The sequence below is a fragment of the Toxotes jaculatrix genome, chromosome 21 (assembly GCF_017976425.1).
Source record: "Toxotes jaculatrix isolate fToxJac2 chromosome 21, fToxJac2.pri, whole genome shotgun sequence".
Taxonomy (NCBI): domain Eukaryota; kingdom Metazoa; phylum Chordata; class Actinopteri; family Toxotidae; genus Toxotes; species Toxotes jaculatrix.
This window is the reverse complement of record NC_054414.1, coordinates 15,193,379-15,209,950: the sequence shown is the minus strand read 5'-3', so window position 1 is coordinate 15,209,950 and position 16,572 is coordinate 15,193,379. Positions and strand designations below refer to the sequence as shown.

At 39.8% G+C, this 16,572-nt stretch overlaps 3 protein-coding genes across 3 annotated transcripts; 2 read left to right on the top strand and 1 right to left on the bottom strand.

The window, feature by feature from the left end:
- Positions 1-716: 716 nt before the first annotated feature.
- Positions 717-4,430, top strand: LOC121201162 (cytochrome c oxidase subunit 7A-related protein, mitochondrial). Its single transcript, XM_041066843.1, has 3 exons — positions 717-866; positions 3,266-3,400; positions 4,057-4,430. Exons 1-3 carry the CDS (start codon positions 795-797, stop codon positions 4,195-4,197), a joined length of 348 nt encoding a protein of 115 aa, XP_040922777.1. The 5' UTR covers positions 717-794; the 3' UTR covers positions 4,198-4,430.
- A 6,100-nt stretch (positions 4,431-10,530) lies between these two features.
- Positions 10,531-13,185, bottom strand: pigf (phosphatidylinositol glycan anchor biosynthesis, class F). The gene is made up of 5 exons (XM_041067405.1): positions 12,679-13,185; positions 12,171-12,262; positions 11,867-11,983; positions 11,660-11,768; positions 10,531-10,876 (listed from the first exon to the last, which is right to left on the bottom strand). Exons 1-5 carry the CDS (start codon positions 12,904-12,906, stop codon positions 10,763-10,765), a joined length of 660 nt encoding a protein of 219 aa, XP_040923339.1. The 5' UTR covers positions 12,907-13,185; the 3' UTR covers positions 10,531-10,762.
- Positions 13,186-13,453: 268 nt separating this feature from the next.
- On the top strand, positions 13,454-15,928 carry cript (cysteine-rich PDZ-binding protein). Its single transcript, XM_041067379.1, has 5 exons — positions 13,454-13,605; positions 13,792-13,857; positions 14,217-14,271; positions 14,387-14,490; positions 15,456-15,928. Exons 1-5 carry the CDS (start codon positions 13,590-13,592, stop codon positions 15,518-15,520), a joined length of 306 nt encoding a protein of 101 aa, XP_040923313.1. The 5' UTR covers positions 13,454-13,589; the 3' UTR covers positions 15,521-15,928.
- Positions 15,929-16,572: the final 644 nt, after the last annotated feature.

The following is a 16,572-nucleotide window of genomic DNA, read 5'->3' as shown; positions in this document are numbered from 1 at the left end:
CCTTGGCTTTCACCTTTCTCTTTGTATCTTTGAGTTATTCTTGAAGGTTTGTTTAAATGTGATATCTACCGCCTGAAGATTTTTTATAGAAGCTGTTACTAAATGCTGGCTTCAGAGAAACCCTCCCACTATGGACCTTTTTATAGGCACTGTCAACTATCTACGCTCCATGGAAAAGATGATTTACACCCTCTGTCTGCAGAAAGACAAGGATAAAAAATACTGGATGAAATGGGATTGTTACTTAGAGGAAACAGAACAGATTTTCTTTTCTTAATCTTGTCTTTACATCAGGGAGCTTTGCTAGAAAGTAAAATAAAGAAAAAAAAGCTATAAAAAAAAAATTACGCCAAGCACAAAATGTCATTTACAACCGCCCAGTTTTGTCACCTTACAGATTGTAAAACTGGCAGCACTATAACACTACTTACACACTGATGCATCTAAAAAACAATGTGCTATAGGATAATGTCAGTTACAGGGGCTAATGTTCAAGAATGAAGATACTTTTGATACGTCAAGTACATTTGGCTGATACTTCTGTGCTTTTACTCAAGTAGGACTTTAAATGCAGGACTTTTACTCACAGTGAAGTTAAATCGTTTGGTTTGAATTTTTCCTCCACCACTGAACATTTCCGCACACGCCTCCTTCTGCCCGCCGATGGAATTTTAAACTGGCAGGGGCGGGTCAGCTGACTACTACGTCACTGTCCGTCGACGGTCGCAGCAGGAAGACCCTTCACCGGGTGGTTTTGCTGTGGATCACATCGTTCCACGTCCTTCAGCCGTAAAATGTACTACAAGTTCAGCGGTTTTACCCAAAAACTGACGGGATCCCCTCCTGCGGCCGCCTACAGCCCTCAGGTGAGACCGGAGACCCGAGAGAAACCGAGCCGGTAACCGCAAAAGAATGACCTTCATATCACCGAGTTGGATAACGAGCCACAGTTTTCTTTCCTGTACCTACCGGAGCTTTAAGATTCACTTAAAGATATTTAAAGGTCTTTTAAAAAGCAGTGTCATTTAAGACATTTAGTGTCTTAATTCACACATATGTTGAAAAATAACGGTTATTTAACACGATACTTTGAGCTGTTTTCATCTAACTTCATTTTAATGAATTCATCTATTTAATCCATTTAGAGTTGTAACGTTGGAATACTTTCTGAAAAATCATGAAGAGAGCCTTTCGCTCTCTCTTTCTTTCTATGTAAAATTTAATTCTCTTTTCCCGTCACAGCCTTATCACAGAACCTTTATTTAACCTTTATCCTGAAAGGTTATTTCCAATCTGTGGATCTGGTCTTCATGTGACTTTACAGCCAATTTTGTAATTCACTGGCCTCTCAGAGCTTCTGCCAGATGTGACCTTTATTATGGCTCCTCTGTCCTTTATATCGCAGCCTCCTTGTTATTATATGATAGTGGGTGAGACTGCTTTCAAGCTCCTCTGTGTCTCAGGTTGACAGTCACTTATTCAACTCTTAAGTTGCTTTTGTCCACTATGGGCCAAAGAGGAAAACTGTATTTTTTTTTTACTCCACTACATTTATTTAACAGCTTCAGTTACTAGCTTCTTTTCAGATTAAGGTTTTTCTCCATTAGCATGATGCTTGTTACTGGTAAAGGTGGGGAAACCCAGCTAAATGTAGTGCAGGTGACATATGGGTTGTCAGGTATAATGTTTAATCTCTGTCAGCTGATAATGAAACAGCAGCAGGTGGCAGAGATGCTGTGATATACTTCAGTCCTTTTACAGCTCTCGGGTATTGGCAAAAACACAGCAGTATTTTCCATTTGGATTCATCAGTTAGCCGCTTCACAGTGTGTCTGTTAGTCTATGTTGTTTACATTGCTGTTGGTACATTATGGTACTTTGTTTACTTTCCGCTCAGGGCTGTTTAGGATCACACCTAGTCATCACACAATTTCACAATTACAGAGGAGAACATTAAAGTCCATCAGAGAAATTAGACTTCACCAGTTCATATTTGGATGCGTATTCTTAGATTCATTCTAAAAATGTCAAGAAACAAAACATATTGAACACATAGGCCTGTGTTTCCACCATACCTGTAAATTATTGCCTTGAAAGCTGGTCATGTGACCCCAGCTCCATCTGTCCTTACATGGTCACCTCTACCAGCACAACTTGGAAGATCAATGGAGAACGGCTGTTAGTCTGTTGAAAGATTAAAACAAAAAATACAATCAGACAACAACACTGACACCTTCAGGCAATGTAGAGTTTTCTGTTTGTCTAATCTGATTTAATGTGTTTGGGTAAAGGTTAGGGGATCCCCACCAGACACCTGAAGGCAGCATTTTTGTTCCTTCCACTTTGCAATTTGCATATTATTCCTCAGCATCTTGTACAATGCAGCGCATCACTCTGTAATAACAAGTCATACAGGAGAAACTACAAAAAACACAGGGAGCAATCTTTTCTGTTTTTCTGGTATATTGCACAAAGATGAGTTCCTGCTGTGAACACTTTTAGTTAAGCCTTCTTTTAAATGGCAAGTAAAAATAATCTGCTTTTAGTGCCTCTGCGTTTTCATGTCAGATTCTCCCCGCTCCCACACTGTCTGCCTCCACACACTCTAACAAGGTAATGGGTCTCCCAGTAATTTTCAAAAGAAGGTGGGTGAGAAGCTTCCTCCAAGTGTGAAGATATTAAGGAGGCACACTTGTGCTTCATTAACACCACGGTGCACCGCTGGTTTATTCACTTACAGGATTTACTGTCTAAATAGTAGAACAGAATTATGAAATTTGCTGATAATTTCCCTAGATTCTTGCAGGTAGATAACTAAAAAACTTATAACATGTAACAACGTAAGACAAAAATAGGCCTAGATGTTAATACACTGCAGTTTGCAGAGTTGAACTGCTACTTGAGCTGCTCTTTAATAATCTAAACAGGCACTTACACAGTCTCACAAGTGGAGGCATAATTTGCAAGAGATGAACCAAGTGCTCATATAACCACTTGTAAATATACAGCAGCCTTGTTCTCAGTAGACTTCCTATAAAAAGTAAATGGGCTTTTGTTGTACTTAATGTACAGCAGATAATTACGAATAACTATGCTGATATTGCAGAATCTTTTGTTTTGATTGTTATTGTCAAAACATTCTTGTTCAACATTTTATTTGATCCATTTGTCTATTTAGTTACTTATTTATTAAGTATGTTTTAATAAATAAGTAACTTTGAAGAGAATTGTGCATTATTGTGACCAGTTGGTTATTTTTGTCCAGGGGCTGAGGCCAGGTGTGCCAGCAGAGGCCCCAACCATGGTCTTTGCCACACCCACCAAGGTGGTGTCAGAGGCCGGGGCCACGGTGGAGTACATGGGAACAAACAGGGTTCATGAGTTACAGAGGATATTCCAGGTAATTAAGAACACAGGCTGAAAAATGTGTCGGTATTTTTTCCCTCGCCTGATACTTATTCAATTCTCACAGTGAGTCAGCTTTTGTAAATTTCAAAAAGTCTTCAGAGTGAGGGTTCAGGGTTCAGCTTTATCAATCAAAGCAGAGAAGATTCATCAGAGCTGGGCAATGACTGGTATTCATTTTCACTCCATTTCGCCCTCCCTCAATATTCATCACACAACAGGCAGCGAGGGAAATAATAAGAGACTCAGAAGTTGGGCAGAGCAATCACTCAAACATGGAAATCACTGTATTGACTGCTTCAAATTTATAAGTGCCAGAATATTTTAAGTTTTATGAGTGTAGAAATTCTGACCTTCCAGAATTGCACATTAGAGAAAACTTATTCCTTTTTTTTTAAATTAAACTTTCATTTAAGATTTAATTTTTTTTTTTTTTTCAAATCAAACTTTTCAGGGACAATTTTCATTCTGAAAATGTCAGTGTTGAAAAAACATTGGATTTCTTATTACAATATTGAGAAAAAACAGACATGGTTAAAGAATTGCAGGAAAAGCCCATCTGAAAATACTGTGCTATTAATAACTTAATTATATATCTTTTTTTTTTTTCCCTTCCTCAACCGTCCCCTGCTTTCCTTTGTCTTCCCCCAGATGCCAGACAGTGTCCCCGTTCATTTGAAGCGTGGAGTTCCTGATAGGCTGCTGTACCGCACCACCATGGCTCTCACCTTAGGAGGCGCTCTCTACTGTTTGGTGGCTCTTTACATGGCAGCCCAGCCCAGGAAAAATTAGTGATCAACACAAACCCAGGATCTTTCTGTGACACCTCCGACATGTCTCTACTGTAATCCATCGACCCAGCATTCACGGTCTCCATCTGCCCTTGTCATGCCACCTCTTGGGACTCTTAGATGAGAATTTATCACTTTTAGAACACACCAATGATAACGATAACAATATCAATATCTGTCTTCTTTGTAAAAAAAAAAAGCTGTCTAAGTTAATAAATTTTAAGGGGAAACAAACATAAAAGATGCTCTGAGTCCAGTCTTTTCCCTTTCATGTTTGTCTTTATACTGTCTGAAGTAGCACTCACTGTAGTAGAGGTGTCATTATTGCCAGTCAACCAACAGATGCACAGGCATCATGTATGAAACTCTCTGTAGGGTAAGGGGCTGCATCATCTCCCTCAGCTCTTACAGATGCCAAAACAGAAGCAGACATGTAAAGATAGTTGGCTTTGAACAGGCTTGCAGTAGTGCAGCGATAAGCATGTGTGTGCGTTAAAGTACGAGCATGATGGAGACACCCCGTCTGGAACATAGCTGCTGCTCACTTGGCTTAAGTACTGTCTCATACAGTATTTATATGTGTGGGCCCTGGTGTGATGTCAGATGCTCTTCGCCGAGCTCGTAGGGAGGGCGGTTGTTTCAGACAGAAATGTTGGCACTGCCACATCAAGCTGCTGACACACTGACAATCATCTCAGACTGCTTTGGTGCGTTTGGTACGCAGAGTAGTGGAAAAAGCACTCAGATCTTTTTCTTAACCTTTCACAGCATCCCATCCCTGGGAAGCTTTGGCCTTGGTAGTGCTTCTTTAGTTGTGTTTTGGTCTGTACCAGACTCCACCTTCACACAGCCATGACAAATTGTACTTTGGCTGAAAGCTTAAAGTCTCCTGGTTCTATCTGAGCAAAGCATTTTTAGAATCCTCATGTCACCGCAACAGCTGGTGGCACAGAACAAGGTTCAGACTTATGGCTATAGCTCCTAAGGTTGTTAGGAACCATGCCTGTTCTGTTCTATATCTGTTGGTCCACACATGTACCAACTTGTCAGGACAGAGGTGTGTTTTTCATCATTTCATCAGCCGTTCACTCCATCACACATGGATGTGAGAAGTGAAGATGGCTGCAGTACAGATATGGCAGTATATCACCAGAGAAGCTACGAAGCATCTGGTCATTTGACTGCAGGCAATTTACAACTTCAATGGCTTCAGAGGTAGCTGTGCAAAATCTTGATAAATTAGCATCAGTTGGGGTTGAGGACTACAAGTTGAGGACTACGGTTGTTAGCCTCTGTGAGGCTTTGCTTAGATACAGCATTGCGTTGAGCTACATCCTCACACCCTCAAATTAAAGCTGAGTCAGAACATTAACCTCATAATCAATTGTTTCATTTTGAATCCAGTTTGCACAAAGCCAACAGAGTAAAAATAAGCCACCGTCCATATATTTTCTAACTGCGCTGCGGATTGAAGATGTAAGAAGGCTTTAGTTTTATGCATTTTATACCTCATACATTTTCTTTCTTTCTAAAGGCTGTAAAGCCTTTGTAAAGTCCTTCAACAACCCTTGAAAATAGAACACTTAAAGTTTTTTTTTAATGAATGGATAGCCATAAAAGAGTTTTATATATTAAAATATGGCACCTTCATTTGTCAGAATGACTCAGCTCTGGATTCCCCTTTGTCACGGCATCAGTACTTCACACCCTGAGGGAAACCTTGTGATGGATAATTGATGATAGCACTGATTTAAAAATGAATAATTTGACCTTACGTGGGAAATAATGAGCACTGTTAATAAATGAAGACACGGTGCATAATATGAGGAAACATCCCATTCTGCAAAGCAATGGTGCAGGACAGCCTAAAGGTACAAATACAGTAATTACATGCAGGTGTGTTCCAGCTGTGAGCTTGTGGTTGTTGGTGATTACCGTTTCTGCTGGAAAAAGCTCTAAGGTGGTCTTTTTATAACATACAATTACTGATTGTGACCAATAAATAGTAGATAGATGTTTATGTTTACTGGTCACACAAAGGTGTTGAGTTCCTGACTGTGTGGCATAGCAGTAATGTGGGTGAATGAATACTCTTTAAACTATAAAGACTTGGTCAATAAAGCTGTACTGTACCTTCAAGCTGTGAGGCTCCGTTTACATTTGTCAGACATTCACAAACCACAAATTGAACATTTTTCCTCTTTAATGTGTTGTCAGCCAGTGTCGCTGATTACCATGGAAACACGGCTCAGCTACTGGGGTGTTTACCTGTGGTCCTCGTGTCACAGGTCACGCATGTCTATGAATGGCAGAGTCTTGAACAAAAGAGCGATGTTAGAGTCTGGCTGGGAGCCTTTGTTGCATCTTTCTCTCCTTATTTTGTCTGAAAATACACACACACACACACACATAAATATAAATATAAATATAAATATAAATATATATATATATATATATATATATATATATATATATATTTTTTTTTTTTTTTTTTTTTTTTTTTTTTTTTTACTTTCTCATTACACAGGAAAAAGTACAATGTTTGGAGTCCAGACTGCCTCAGTACAGACCAAAAAATTGATTCATCTGTACCTGATGGGCTCCAAACGTACTCTTTCTAATTTAATCAAATTGAAACAAGTTTGAGAAGTTATCTGAAGTTAAATTTCCAAATTAAGCCAAATTTGAACAAATGAAAAACTTTATGGAAAATCTGAGCATCGGAGCATTGCATCTCATGTGAAATAACCACATAATTGTGTGTTTATGTAGCAAGAAGCTGGTTGAGGCAAAAGCTTTTCAGGGCCTTCAAGGGGAGCTTTGACTGGTGTTGTCAGTCCTTTGGAAGTCAAAAACTTTGGACTGCACATGGACAAGAAATGTGTGAATGTTATGCACACTGATTAAGAATCTCTTGATGGTTTCTCATATCTAAGAAACCATCCTCTGCAAAGCTACAGTGATTTCCTAGAATTTAAATCCAAAATGGGAGTTTAAAAACCTGTCTTTGAACTGTTAATTTGTTTCAGCAAGGGATCCCCTGCTCAGTCTGTCTCTTTTAAACTTCTTTTCTCACTTATTCAGTCACTGGCCTCCCACTGAGGTTTTTCTTAGAAAAACATAATCATTATGTGCACACATTAAACTGTCAAGAGAGGCACTGAATATCTTGTTTTGACGATAAATCCTGTACCTGTTTCTCATCGACAAATCCTTCAGCATCCCCTTAATTCCGCTCCTCTGTCTCCCCCGTCCCTCTTGCGTCATGACAGCCCACTTGAGCATCCCTCAGTAACAATGGATCCTTTTGTTGTCGCTCTTCTATGCGACAGGAGAGACATGAGAACTCCGCAATAACATGTTTACCGCTCAGTAACACACCACTCCAACTGTTAATGAAGCAAACACCTGGGGGAGCGTGAAAACAGGAAAGTGGGGCAAAAGGAGAGACAAAACACAGGATGCAAGTGGGGTGTGAGGGGGGGGGGGATGAGGGTGTGAGAAGAAGGTGATTATATATGGAGGATGGGTGTGACTTATGAGGAAGAAAATTGAAAACTGAATCCCCGTTTTTAGAGGAAGGATTCCCTTCCTTTTCATCTTGTATCATGAGGCACTTACTATGTTTCCACTATAATCCCCCCCTTAAAATCGATCATTGTAAAAAAATAATTTGATGTGATTATTATGGCATATTTCTAATTATTACTGCATTAAAGGTCAGATTTTCTGAGCCAAACTAAACATTTAAAATAAAAAAAGACAAATCCCTTTTACCCCAGGCTTACAACTTTCACTAGTTGTACAATAAGATGCAAATATTTACTTTCTCCTTTACTTTTAATGCTGCACTAACTGATTTATGGCCACATGGAAGAAGATGAGAGTTTGAGAAGAGGGCTGGTCTCTCATCCATGTAACGTCCATAAGCTGGAAAAGACAGAAAAAATATGGTTATACACATAATGGCTTTAAACATTAGGGTTGGTTGATGAAACTAAAAATTTAAAAAGGAATGGAAATTTCCTCTACGGAAATTAGGGCACATTTGGATAGGTAATCTCAGAGCAATGAATGTCTGCACAAAATTTAGTCCAATCAAGTGAAAACTTTGGATGAAAAGTCCAGTCCAATCATTACGATCCACTCTCTGGGGACCATGGATGTCGGCCACCACCATTACCCTGGCTTTGAAAATTTTCCAGACTAACATATTTGCAAACTATTTTCACATCAAGCAGACACAGAGCAAGATTAGTATTCGTCTGGTGTAGGTTTCTGGCTACTAGATAAATCTAACTCCATAATTCACACTGCTTTTCACTGTGGTTTGGTTTCCACCAGCTCCTGAGAAAAGCACCTGGATCTTCAGCTAGCTGTGTTTGATTTTTTCACTATCTAGCTTTCTCAATCTGCTACGTGTGCTGAGCTGGTAGTGTTCAACTGCCTGCTGCAGCTGGAAACAGAGTTAATAAGAGCCGTGAGACTGAACCTTATATTAAATTTGCAGGCTGTAAAACCAAGACGACCTGAGAGAGGCTGTATAGAGTTGCAGAGTTTGGGTGTTAATTCTCTTTTCTCCACAGCATGAACAATCTTTTCACACTGCACAGATAATGGGTGACACTATCGACCACAGAGAGCAGTGCCTCTTAATTCAGAGCGTACTACTCTGCCTGTTTGTCCCTCCTCATAGGAACAATGCAGAAACATAACGGTTCTGTAAGTGGCTAACACAATGCTGCAACAACCTCCTTGCAGGAAAAGCTGGGGGGAGACGAGGGGCAGGGAGTGACAAATTACCTCTGCTCACAATGCCCTGCCACAACAGCACAGCCTGAGAACAAATAATGAATAAATAAAGTTCTCTGAGATTGAATGAGCAGAGCATTTCGAGAAGCAGTTGCTTTTGTGTGTGTGCGTCTCGCAGATGAAACGACCATAAGCGCGACTGAGCACACGAACAAAGCAGCTCTTTCTAAATTTCTGTGCACAAAGTACAACGATTACACAGAAAATAATAAAAAACTCAAGGGATCTAAAGAGACACCTGAAAAGCACCAGGTGTGACATGCATGAATCATCATAGCCATCCTAAAAATATACACTCACACCACACAGAGGCCGGAGGTAAAATCAGGGTGAAATTCAGCTCAGGTCGAAATCAGCTCGATCACACCCTTTGCTCTCGAAGGAGCCTTGCTCACCACTTCCTCTGCTCTCCACATTTAATGACATATCAGAGCCAAGGTGGAAAATAGAAAAAAGGCGAGGAGAGTAAAGGTAATGGAGGTAACAGCGTGAGGTCAGATTGAATTTCATCAGAGAGATGAAGGGAGAGATTGAGACATGAAAAGGGTGTGCTGATTGGTGTTGTAAGTGTATGTAGGCTACTTAATAGGCTTTGAAATTCTCTCTTCCTGTATCGTTTTTTTGATAATGCGTTTTTCCCTCTTTTCTCTTTTTCCTTCAGGCTATTCTTTCTCTGACTTTCCCTGGCAACAACCTTATGTAAGAGTTCAATCACAGGGCAAAAGGATAGCTCAGCCCCTGGCTGTGAGCTGAACCTATTCACCAGTCCCGATAATATTAAACAGCAAATTTCACGTAGTGTCGTATGTAGCTGTGTTGTCTTACAAGTGCCCAGACTGTCTGCAAACAACATCCCTCATTTACTTTGCAACTTGACACTGCGATGCAGAAAATGTAAGTCTCATTGTGGTTACTGGGCTGCAAGGGAGAACAAGAGATGTGGGCGGCATGAAAGGAGGAAAATTAATGTCCCTAAAATGAAAGTGAATCAATATGGTTGCCTGAGGACGTGAAAAGGTGGAATGAGAATGTGAGCGGGAGAGGGAGGAGGGTGTTGAAATAGAGTTGGAGCAAGATTAATGGTTGTTTAAAAAGGAACAGTATTCATCAATAGTCAGCTTCAGGTGCAGAACGCCGTCTGTGTGTGTGTGTGTGTGTGTGTGTGTGTGTGTGTGTGTGCCAGAGTGGAACTACACTTTGCAGTAAGTTTACACTTTCTAACTTTCCCTCATGATTACTTCAGTAAATGGCCAACCAACCATAATACTGATTACTTTGTATTACTTTTCAAATGAGTGCAAGGCTCAGTTTCTCCTCTTCATCTAAACTCTGTTGCCTTCACATTTAAAATACACACACACACACACACAAATATATAAGTGGTGATCCAACAGCACCACCTACAGGTTTAAGCATTTCTAGATTTAATCAATCAAAAACAAATCACGGATAACCGAGGATATCTCAGCTATAAACTCCTAGCCCTTTCCACAATTTTTTTAAAAAGTGCACACAGTTGCAGAAGTAGTATTTATTCATGTGAAAAATCTTCAGGAACAAATTCAGCCTTCTTGCGTACAAAATAATCATAAGTCTTGCGTTCTTACAAAATCACCTTTCCTTCCAGCTGCAAACAGAGTGAATGTTCCCAATAAATAATAAGTTAAAAGTTAAATGAATTCCGCAGGAACACAAGAAATACCCTCATGGTCACATTCAAGCACACACAGGCATACAAACATGTGTCTCGTTTATCATTTGCACTTATACGTGAGCTGTTTGCGATGATAGTGGATCCACGCAGGAGCAGCAACAAGCCCAGTCAGGAAGCCAATCATGGCGCCCAGGCTGCAGGAAACAGGCCAAACCTACAAGAAGAAGAAGACAAGAGAGTCTGATCGTTCAGTAGCAATCAAACACTGCAACATTGAGCTCATAGATCAAGGGGAGCTGCACTATCTTTCCCATAAGCACACGTCTCCACTTGTGTAATGTTCACTGAATTTAAAGAGGAACGACTAAGAAAAATACAGCTTCACTGTCATTTAGAGTTATGCTCCAATTATCAAAACCTACCTCTAATTTGCATTTTCGTCCAGTCATTTTGCAGAGAACTCCCTTTGCAATTATAATTTTAATCTTTTCCTTTTTGTCATTTAAAGATATTGGATTAATTAAATAAAGAGAAGGATTTAATGGTTACTGTGTTGAATTATGATTTCATCCTTACAGAGGTCGTACTTAATACTGTTCAGTGATGAATGGAAACAACTTGTTTCTTGTTAACAGAGAAAACTGTGGAAGAACTGTGCTGTATGCCTGAGGCAGGCAAACAAGATGACTTGTAAAAAAAAATTGACAGAAAAATACTCCTATTACTGTGAAAGGATGTCCACAAGTTACTGAAACTCAATATTAGCGACACGCTTTAGTCGCTTTATAAAGATAATGTTATTTATAAATAAGTGGTTTGAAGTTTATGTCATGCACCTCCCCGTGAACAGGTTTTACTCATGACACTGAAACAAGCGAGTCTCACAGAAAAAAAGAGGTTTAGGATAAGAACACAGTTTTTGCATGATGCCCAATATGAAGGCAAAGATCCCACAGTGTACAGTTTGTGTATGAGGGAATTTCCAGTGCGTGCTGACCTGCCATGGCCTGTCCCAGTCCAGAGGTATAGGGAAGGCTCCCACCCAGGCTCCTACCACTGTACAGGTGACTGTAATCTGTAGACAGGTGTCCCACACAGACATAGCTCTGGAGATGGAAACAGAGCAAAGCGAGGTTGGTTAGATTCAATTTAGATACAGAAGGACAGGGAGCAGGGAGAAAAGAAAATCAAATCTGAAGGGTACCCATGCCGACTGAACACTCGTATCCAGGCCTGGATGTTGGGCCCAAGGACACAGAGACACCTCAGGGTGGTTAGAGAGGTCAGCAGCACAGCCAGGGAGAATGTCTCTAACGCAGATCTGGAAAACACAGAAATAAGAGGCTCAATGTTTTAAACATAGAAGGACATTTGTGGAGGCAAAACCTGTGCCAATACAGAGACAAATACAAAACAGCAACAATTTTTCTCTGATGTACCTCTCTCTGTCTCTCACCACTGCACACATACACGTAGGCTATAGAATAAGAGCATCATGATATACTCACTCAATCAGTGGAGCTCCATAAAGAACCACCACAGTGTGAAAGAACAGGCACGACAGGAAGAAGTACAGACAGGAACGAAACAACCTAGACAGCTGCAGAGAGAGAGAGAGAGAGAGAGAGAGAGAGAGAGAGAGAGAGAGAGAGAGAGAGAGAGAGAGAGAGAGGAGTGAGGAAAGTTCACAAAACAAAAGTTAAAGAGTTATGAATGTTTCTTGGGTTCAAAAAGTTTACCTCCTGGAGAAACTGTATTGTTTGGATGAATGTTGCTGGGTATCTGTGCAGGTTCATTCAAGCTCAGTGGCTAAATTGTTTATTTTAAATGTGAAATGTTAAGTATTTACTTAACATTTCACTTGGAGTTTAGGGCAAAACCCTAAACTCCAAGATCTTTCACAGTTATCTAATGTTTAATAGATCAAATGATTAATGGGGAAAATAGTCGACAATGAAAATAATGTTAGCTGCAGCCCTGTGTATCTGGCTATAGGTTAAAGGATCCAGCAGTCACCTTGTATCCCAGAGTGTGCTTCTTGGTGGGCGGTGTGATACCGAGGAGCCAGAAGACGGCGACGCTGACCGCGGTCACCGTACCGGACACCGAGTAGAGCCACAGCAGGTGAGTGCCGTACACCGAGAAGCCCTGCACGAACACCGCAGGTAGGACGGTCGCCATGAACACCGAAGCGGCGATAATGGCGTGAGTGGACGCCATGGCTCTGATTTCATGGTCCCACATGACGGTTACTTTACCTGTCTACAATTAAACTAGAACGAAATTCTAAATAAAAACCTATTAAAATGTTAGTTTAGCGGGGGATATGTGGAACAGCTTGAGAGCATGGATGATTCGTCTTATCTTCCGTAAACATGGAGCGACAGTGACTTCCGCTTTGACTTCACAACAAAAGTCCAACGTTTATACCTCACCAAAGGCAAAATAAACTGACAAGTTAAGCTGAAATACTCGAGTATTTTTAATTGTCTCAAATATTTCCCATGATCAATTAATCTGCTGATTATTTTCTCGATTAACCAATAAACAAATTCTTTTAAGTTCGTTTTAGTTAGCTTTACACCACGATTTACATATTTTGCCCTTGAGACCCTTGCAAGAGCGCCTACCACCTTCGAGGGCACTTCTATTTTGAAACAGAAAAAAAAAACTTGTCTGCAGAAAACAGGAAGTATTATTTTGTAGGCAACTTTCTTGGTGCCTTCTATGACGGACAGAACAGTAAGCCAATGAAATCTGAGATTGTCGTGGTTTTGACCAATCAATCTGCTGCGGATCCGAGCTTGAGGAATAAATGACCGGAAGTTTACAAACATCCGTCGAGGAAGCTAACGATTAGCTGACTGTTTTTGTTTTGTTTTAGCCAATCGTCGAAAAGCCTCGGTTATAACGAAATAAAAGTGAAGATGGTTTGTGAAAAGTGTACGTATCACACCATTCAGATGCTTTCTGACTTGACTGACTTTTAGCCGTTAGCGAGGGCTGGGGATTCTTCTAAAGCTAACATGACGTGACTGCTAACTGTCTTTACATTGGTTTATAAACACAGATTTGATTTTTTTTAATGTTTATTTTTCTCTGTATATTTTGTGTTACTCTTTGTCTTAGGCGAGAAGAAGCTTGGTAAGGTCATCACCCCTGACACCTGGAAGGATGGAGCGCGGAATACAACAGGTGAATTTAGGTTCTTTACCTAGGTTAAAGTACTATTACCATACAGGAAAAAAATCGTTACTTAAGTAAAAGTTTGTAAGAGTAATCAGGGCAGTGTACTTGTTGCAGAAAAATGGCCCCTCTGACTGTTGTATTACGGTATAGTAGGCCGTTAAGTCAATATTACTCATACATTAACGTGTAAGTCCCTTTTTACTGTTGTACATGGTTGAAATGGAGCTAATTTCTGAGTATTTTGTATACGACTGCAACTAATTCTTATTTTATTTATGGATTAATCTGTTGATTATTTTTTTCAATTAATTGGCCTATTGATAGGGAAAATGTTCAGTGGGTTTCTTTGTGCTTCCTTCACTCAGAGAGTGGTGGGCGCAAGCTAAATGAAAACAAGATCCTGACATCTAAGAAAGCCAGGTGAGGCTCGATGAAGACTTACTTGTTATTGTATTGTGACTAATCATTTTGTGTCTGATGACAAATATCACCACTGTAGTCCCAGTTTTTATAATGTAATGCATCCCTCTCTCAGGTTTGATCCTTACAGCAAGACAGGCTTTGCTATCTGCAGGATCTGCAAGAGCTCAGTTCATCAGTCTGGATCACACTACTGCCAGGGCTGTGCATACAAGAAAGGTATAAACTCACTCGTACTAAAATATGCTTTTTATATTTGGGTGAACTCTTTAACATCAGTGAACAACAGTGAACAGCAGTCATGCAGTTATAATGCTATGGACAGAACTAAGAGGTTCAGTTACTTGTATATTAGCTGAACCTCATGACATTGTTTGACTGTACTGTTTGCTGGTGCCAGCGCTCTATACTATTTAGATTGGATGATGAAATCCAAATAACAGCACATCTCAAAAGATATATCTTGATGAACCTTGAAGCGCATGGTCTAAGCTGCAAAAAATCAGGCCAAAGCTCATAAACCTGTAGTCGGCACACAAACAGTATGGACAAGTGAAGAGCAGGTCCAAATGCAGTGCATGATAGCCACATTAGAGTTCAACAAACATGAGAATGACTTCAAATCACAACCTAACATAGTGTTTTGGATTAGGATGTGGACTTCACTGAAGGGGAACTGAACAGAAAAGTCACATTAAAGACAAAGTGATATAATTCAGAACAGACGTTCAAGGACCATGTCCAGGTCATACGGTGCAAAGGGAGGAATTACATCCCATCTAACCATGTTGTTTTGTTCAGTGTTTCGGGAATCCTTTTGTTTCCATTCATTTCCATAGTGATTGAAACTCTATCAGCACACTACAGAAACCTTCTGTTGTGCAAGTCAAGTTTCTTTCTGTTGAGCCGAATATAACATTTATTTATTTAAAGCCGCTGTAATCAATATGTATATACTAACAACTGATCACATAACTACTTGTATGTGGAAGAGGTCACTTGTAGTGACGAAGGTAATTATTACCAATTCCACAGTTTCTCTCAGCTTTATGGAGATTTATAGTGTCTTAACCCATCGTTTTGATTTAAGGGAAAAAGACTGATTTGCTCTTTTTGCTCTTTTCTCTCTAGTAATATTTTTTTCACTGCTTTACTCTCTAATTCCTTCCTTTTTGTCTCTACAGGAATATGTGCAATGTGTGGAAAGAAAGTTTTGGACACCAAGAACTACAAACAGACATCTGTGTGATAGTGTGCTGATCAGAAAACAGTTCTGCAAGTGAATAACAGACGTGAGGATGAGACTGAGGTGTACGTTTGTCATGTTTTCAGTATTTATCCACAATTCCCTGTCACAGACAGCTATAACTCTTTACTGCTACTGTTCCCACCTCAGTGAAAGAGAAATGTTTGTAGATCACTTTGTCCTCTTATTATAAAATATTATATAATGCTACTGGAACTAAAACAGTGGCCGTATACAGGGCAGCACTGTTGTCTCCAAGTACAGGCTTCTTGATTTTTTTTTTTTTTTTTTTGTACATTTTAAATTCAATACTTAGACTTCAATACTTTTTTTTTTTTTTTATTGATGTGTGTATGTAATATATCAAGTGCTGATTTTTTTTTTTTGAGTGAATTAAAGCATCCAACATGTGGACGTCTTTTGACTGGGTTATTTTGTACCTGTGCCTGATGCCATAATGGTTATATGTTTAGACTCTTACGCACAATGTACCCATATTTGTTCTGTATGCCTGTAATAATTGGTTTACTCTGACATAATCATATTTAGTGCATGCAGCACTGTCAGGTATGACCCCCTCCCTACCCCCCTACTGCTGTCAGAGATAGAGGTTATAGTTCGTAGTCTGTCTGACGACAGACTCCTCCTTTGATATTTAAAGGCCTAGATCGCCCTCAGGCCTTCAAACCACATGTGCACACACTTGTTTTTATGTCTCATCATTGATTTATGCTGTTGTTGCACAGCACAAAACAACGTCAGGCTTCATCTTATGCAGGTAATGTTTGCATGTGGTAAATGTAAACAAGTCTGATGTTTAAGCCAGTTTAGCAGAGTAACCTGCAGTGATTTAAAAATAAAAAAAACCTTTGGTTACAACTGACTACAGCTATAACTGGTTATATAATTCTGGAACCTCTTGTTTGCTTGTTATATCACTGCCCTTTTGTGTTATTCTGTGTTGTGCGTTCAAGGATGTCAGTAAAATGGCTCAGGTTTTACCTTTTACACAGTGAACCCAGAGCCAATAATGTGCAAATCATATAAATGATGCC

Excerpts from the sequence above, each read along its gene's own strand:
- LOC121201162 (XM_041066843.1), top strand. The coding sequence starts at position 795 with ATGTACTACAAGTTCAGCGGTTTTACCCAAAAACTGACGGGATCCCCT. Across the intron at positions 867-3,265 it reads CGGCCGCCTACAGCCCTCAG|GGGCTGAGGCCAGGTGTGCC; the intron begins GTGAGACCGGAG and ends ATTTTTGTCCAG. Across the intron at positions 3,401-4,056 it reads AGTTACAGAGGATATTCCAG|ATGCCAGACAGTGTCCCCGT; the intron begins GTAATTAAGAAC and ends GTCTTCCCCCAG.
- pigf (XM_041067405.1), bottom strand. The coding sequence starts at position 12,906 with ATGTGGGACCATGAAATCAGAGCCATGGCGTCCACTCACGCCATTATC. Across the intron at positions 12,263-12,678 it reads AGCACACTCTGGGATACAAG|CTGTCTAGGTTGTTTCGTTC; the intron begins GTGACTGCTGGA and ends CTCTCTCTGCAG. Across the intron at positions 11,984-12,170 it reads TATGGAGCTCCACTGATTGA|ATCTGCGTTAGAGACATTCT; the intron begins GTGAGTATATCA and ends TGTGTTTTCCAG.
- cript (XM_041067379.1), top strand. Across the intron at positions 14,272-14,386 it reads CTGACATCTAAGAAAGCCAG|GTTTGATCCTTACAGCAAGA; the intron begins GTGAGGCTCGAT and ends TCCCTCTCTCAG. Across the intron at positions 14,491-15,455 it reads GGGCTGTGCATACAAGAAAG|GAATATGTGCAATGTGTGGA; the intron begins GTATAAACTCAC and ends TTGTCTCTACAG.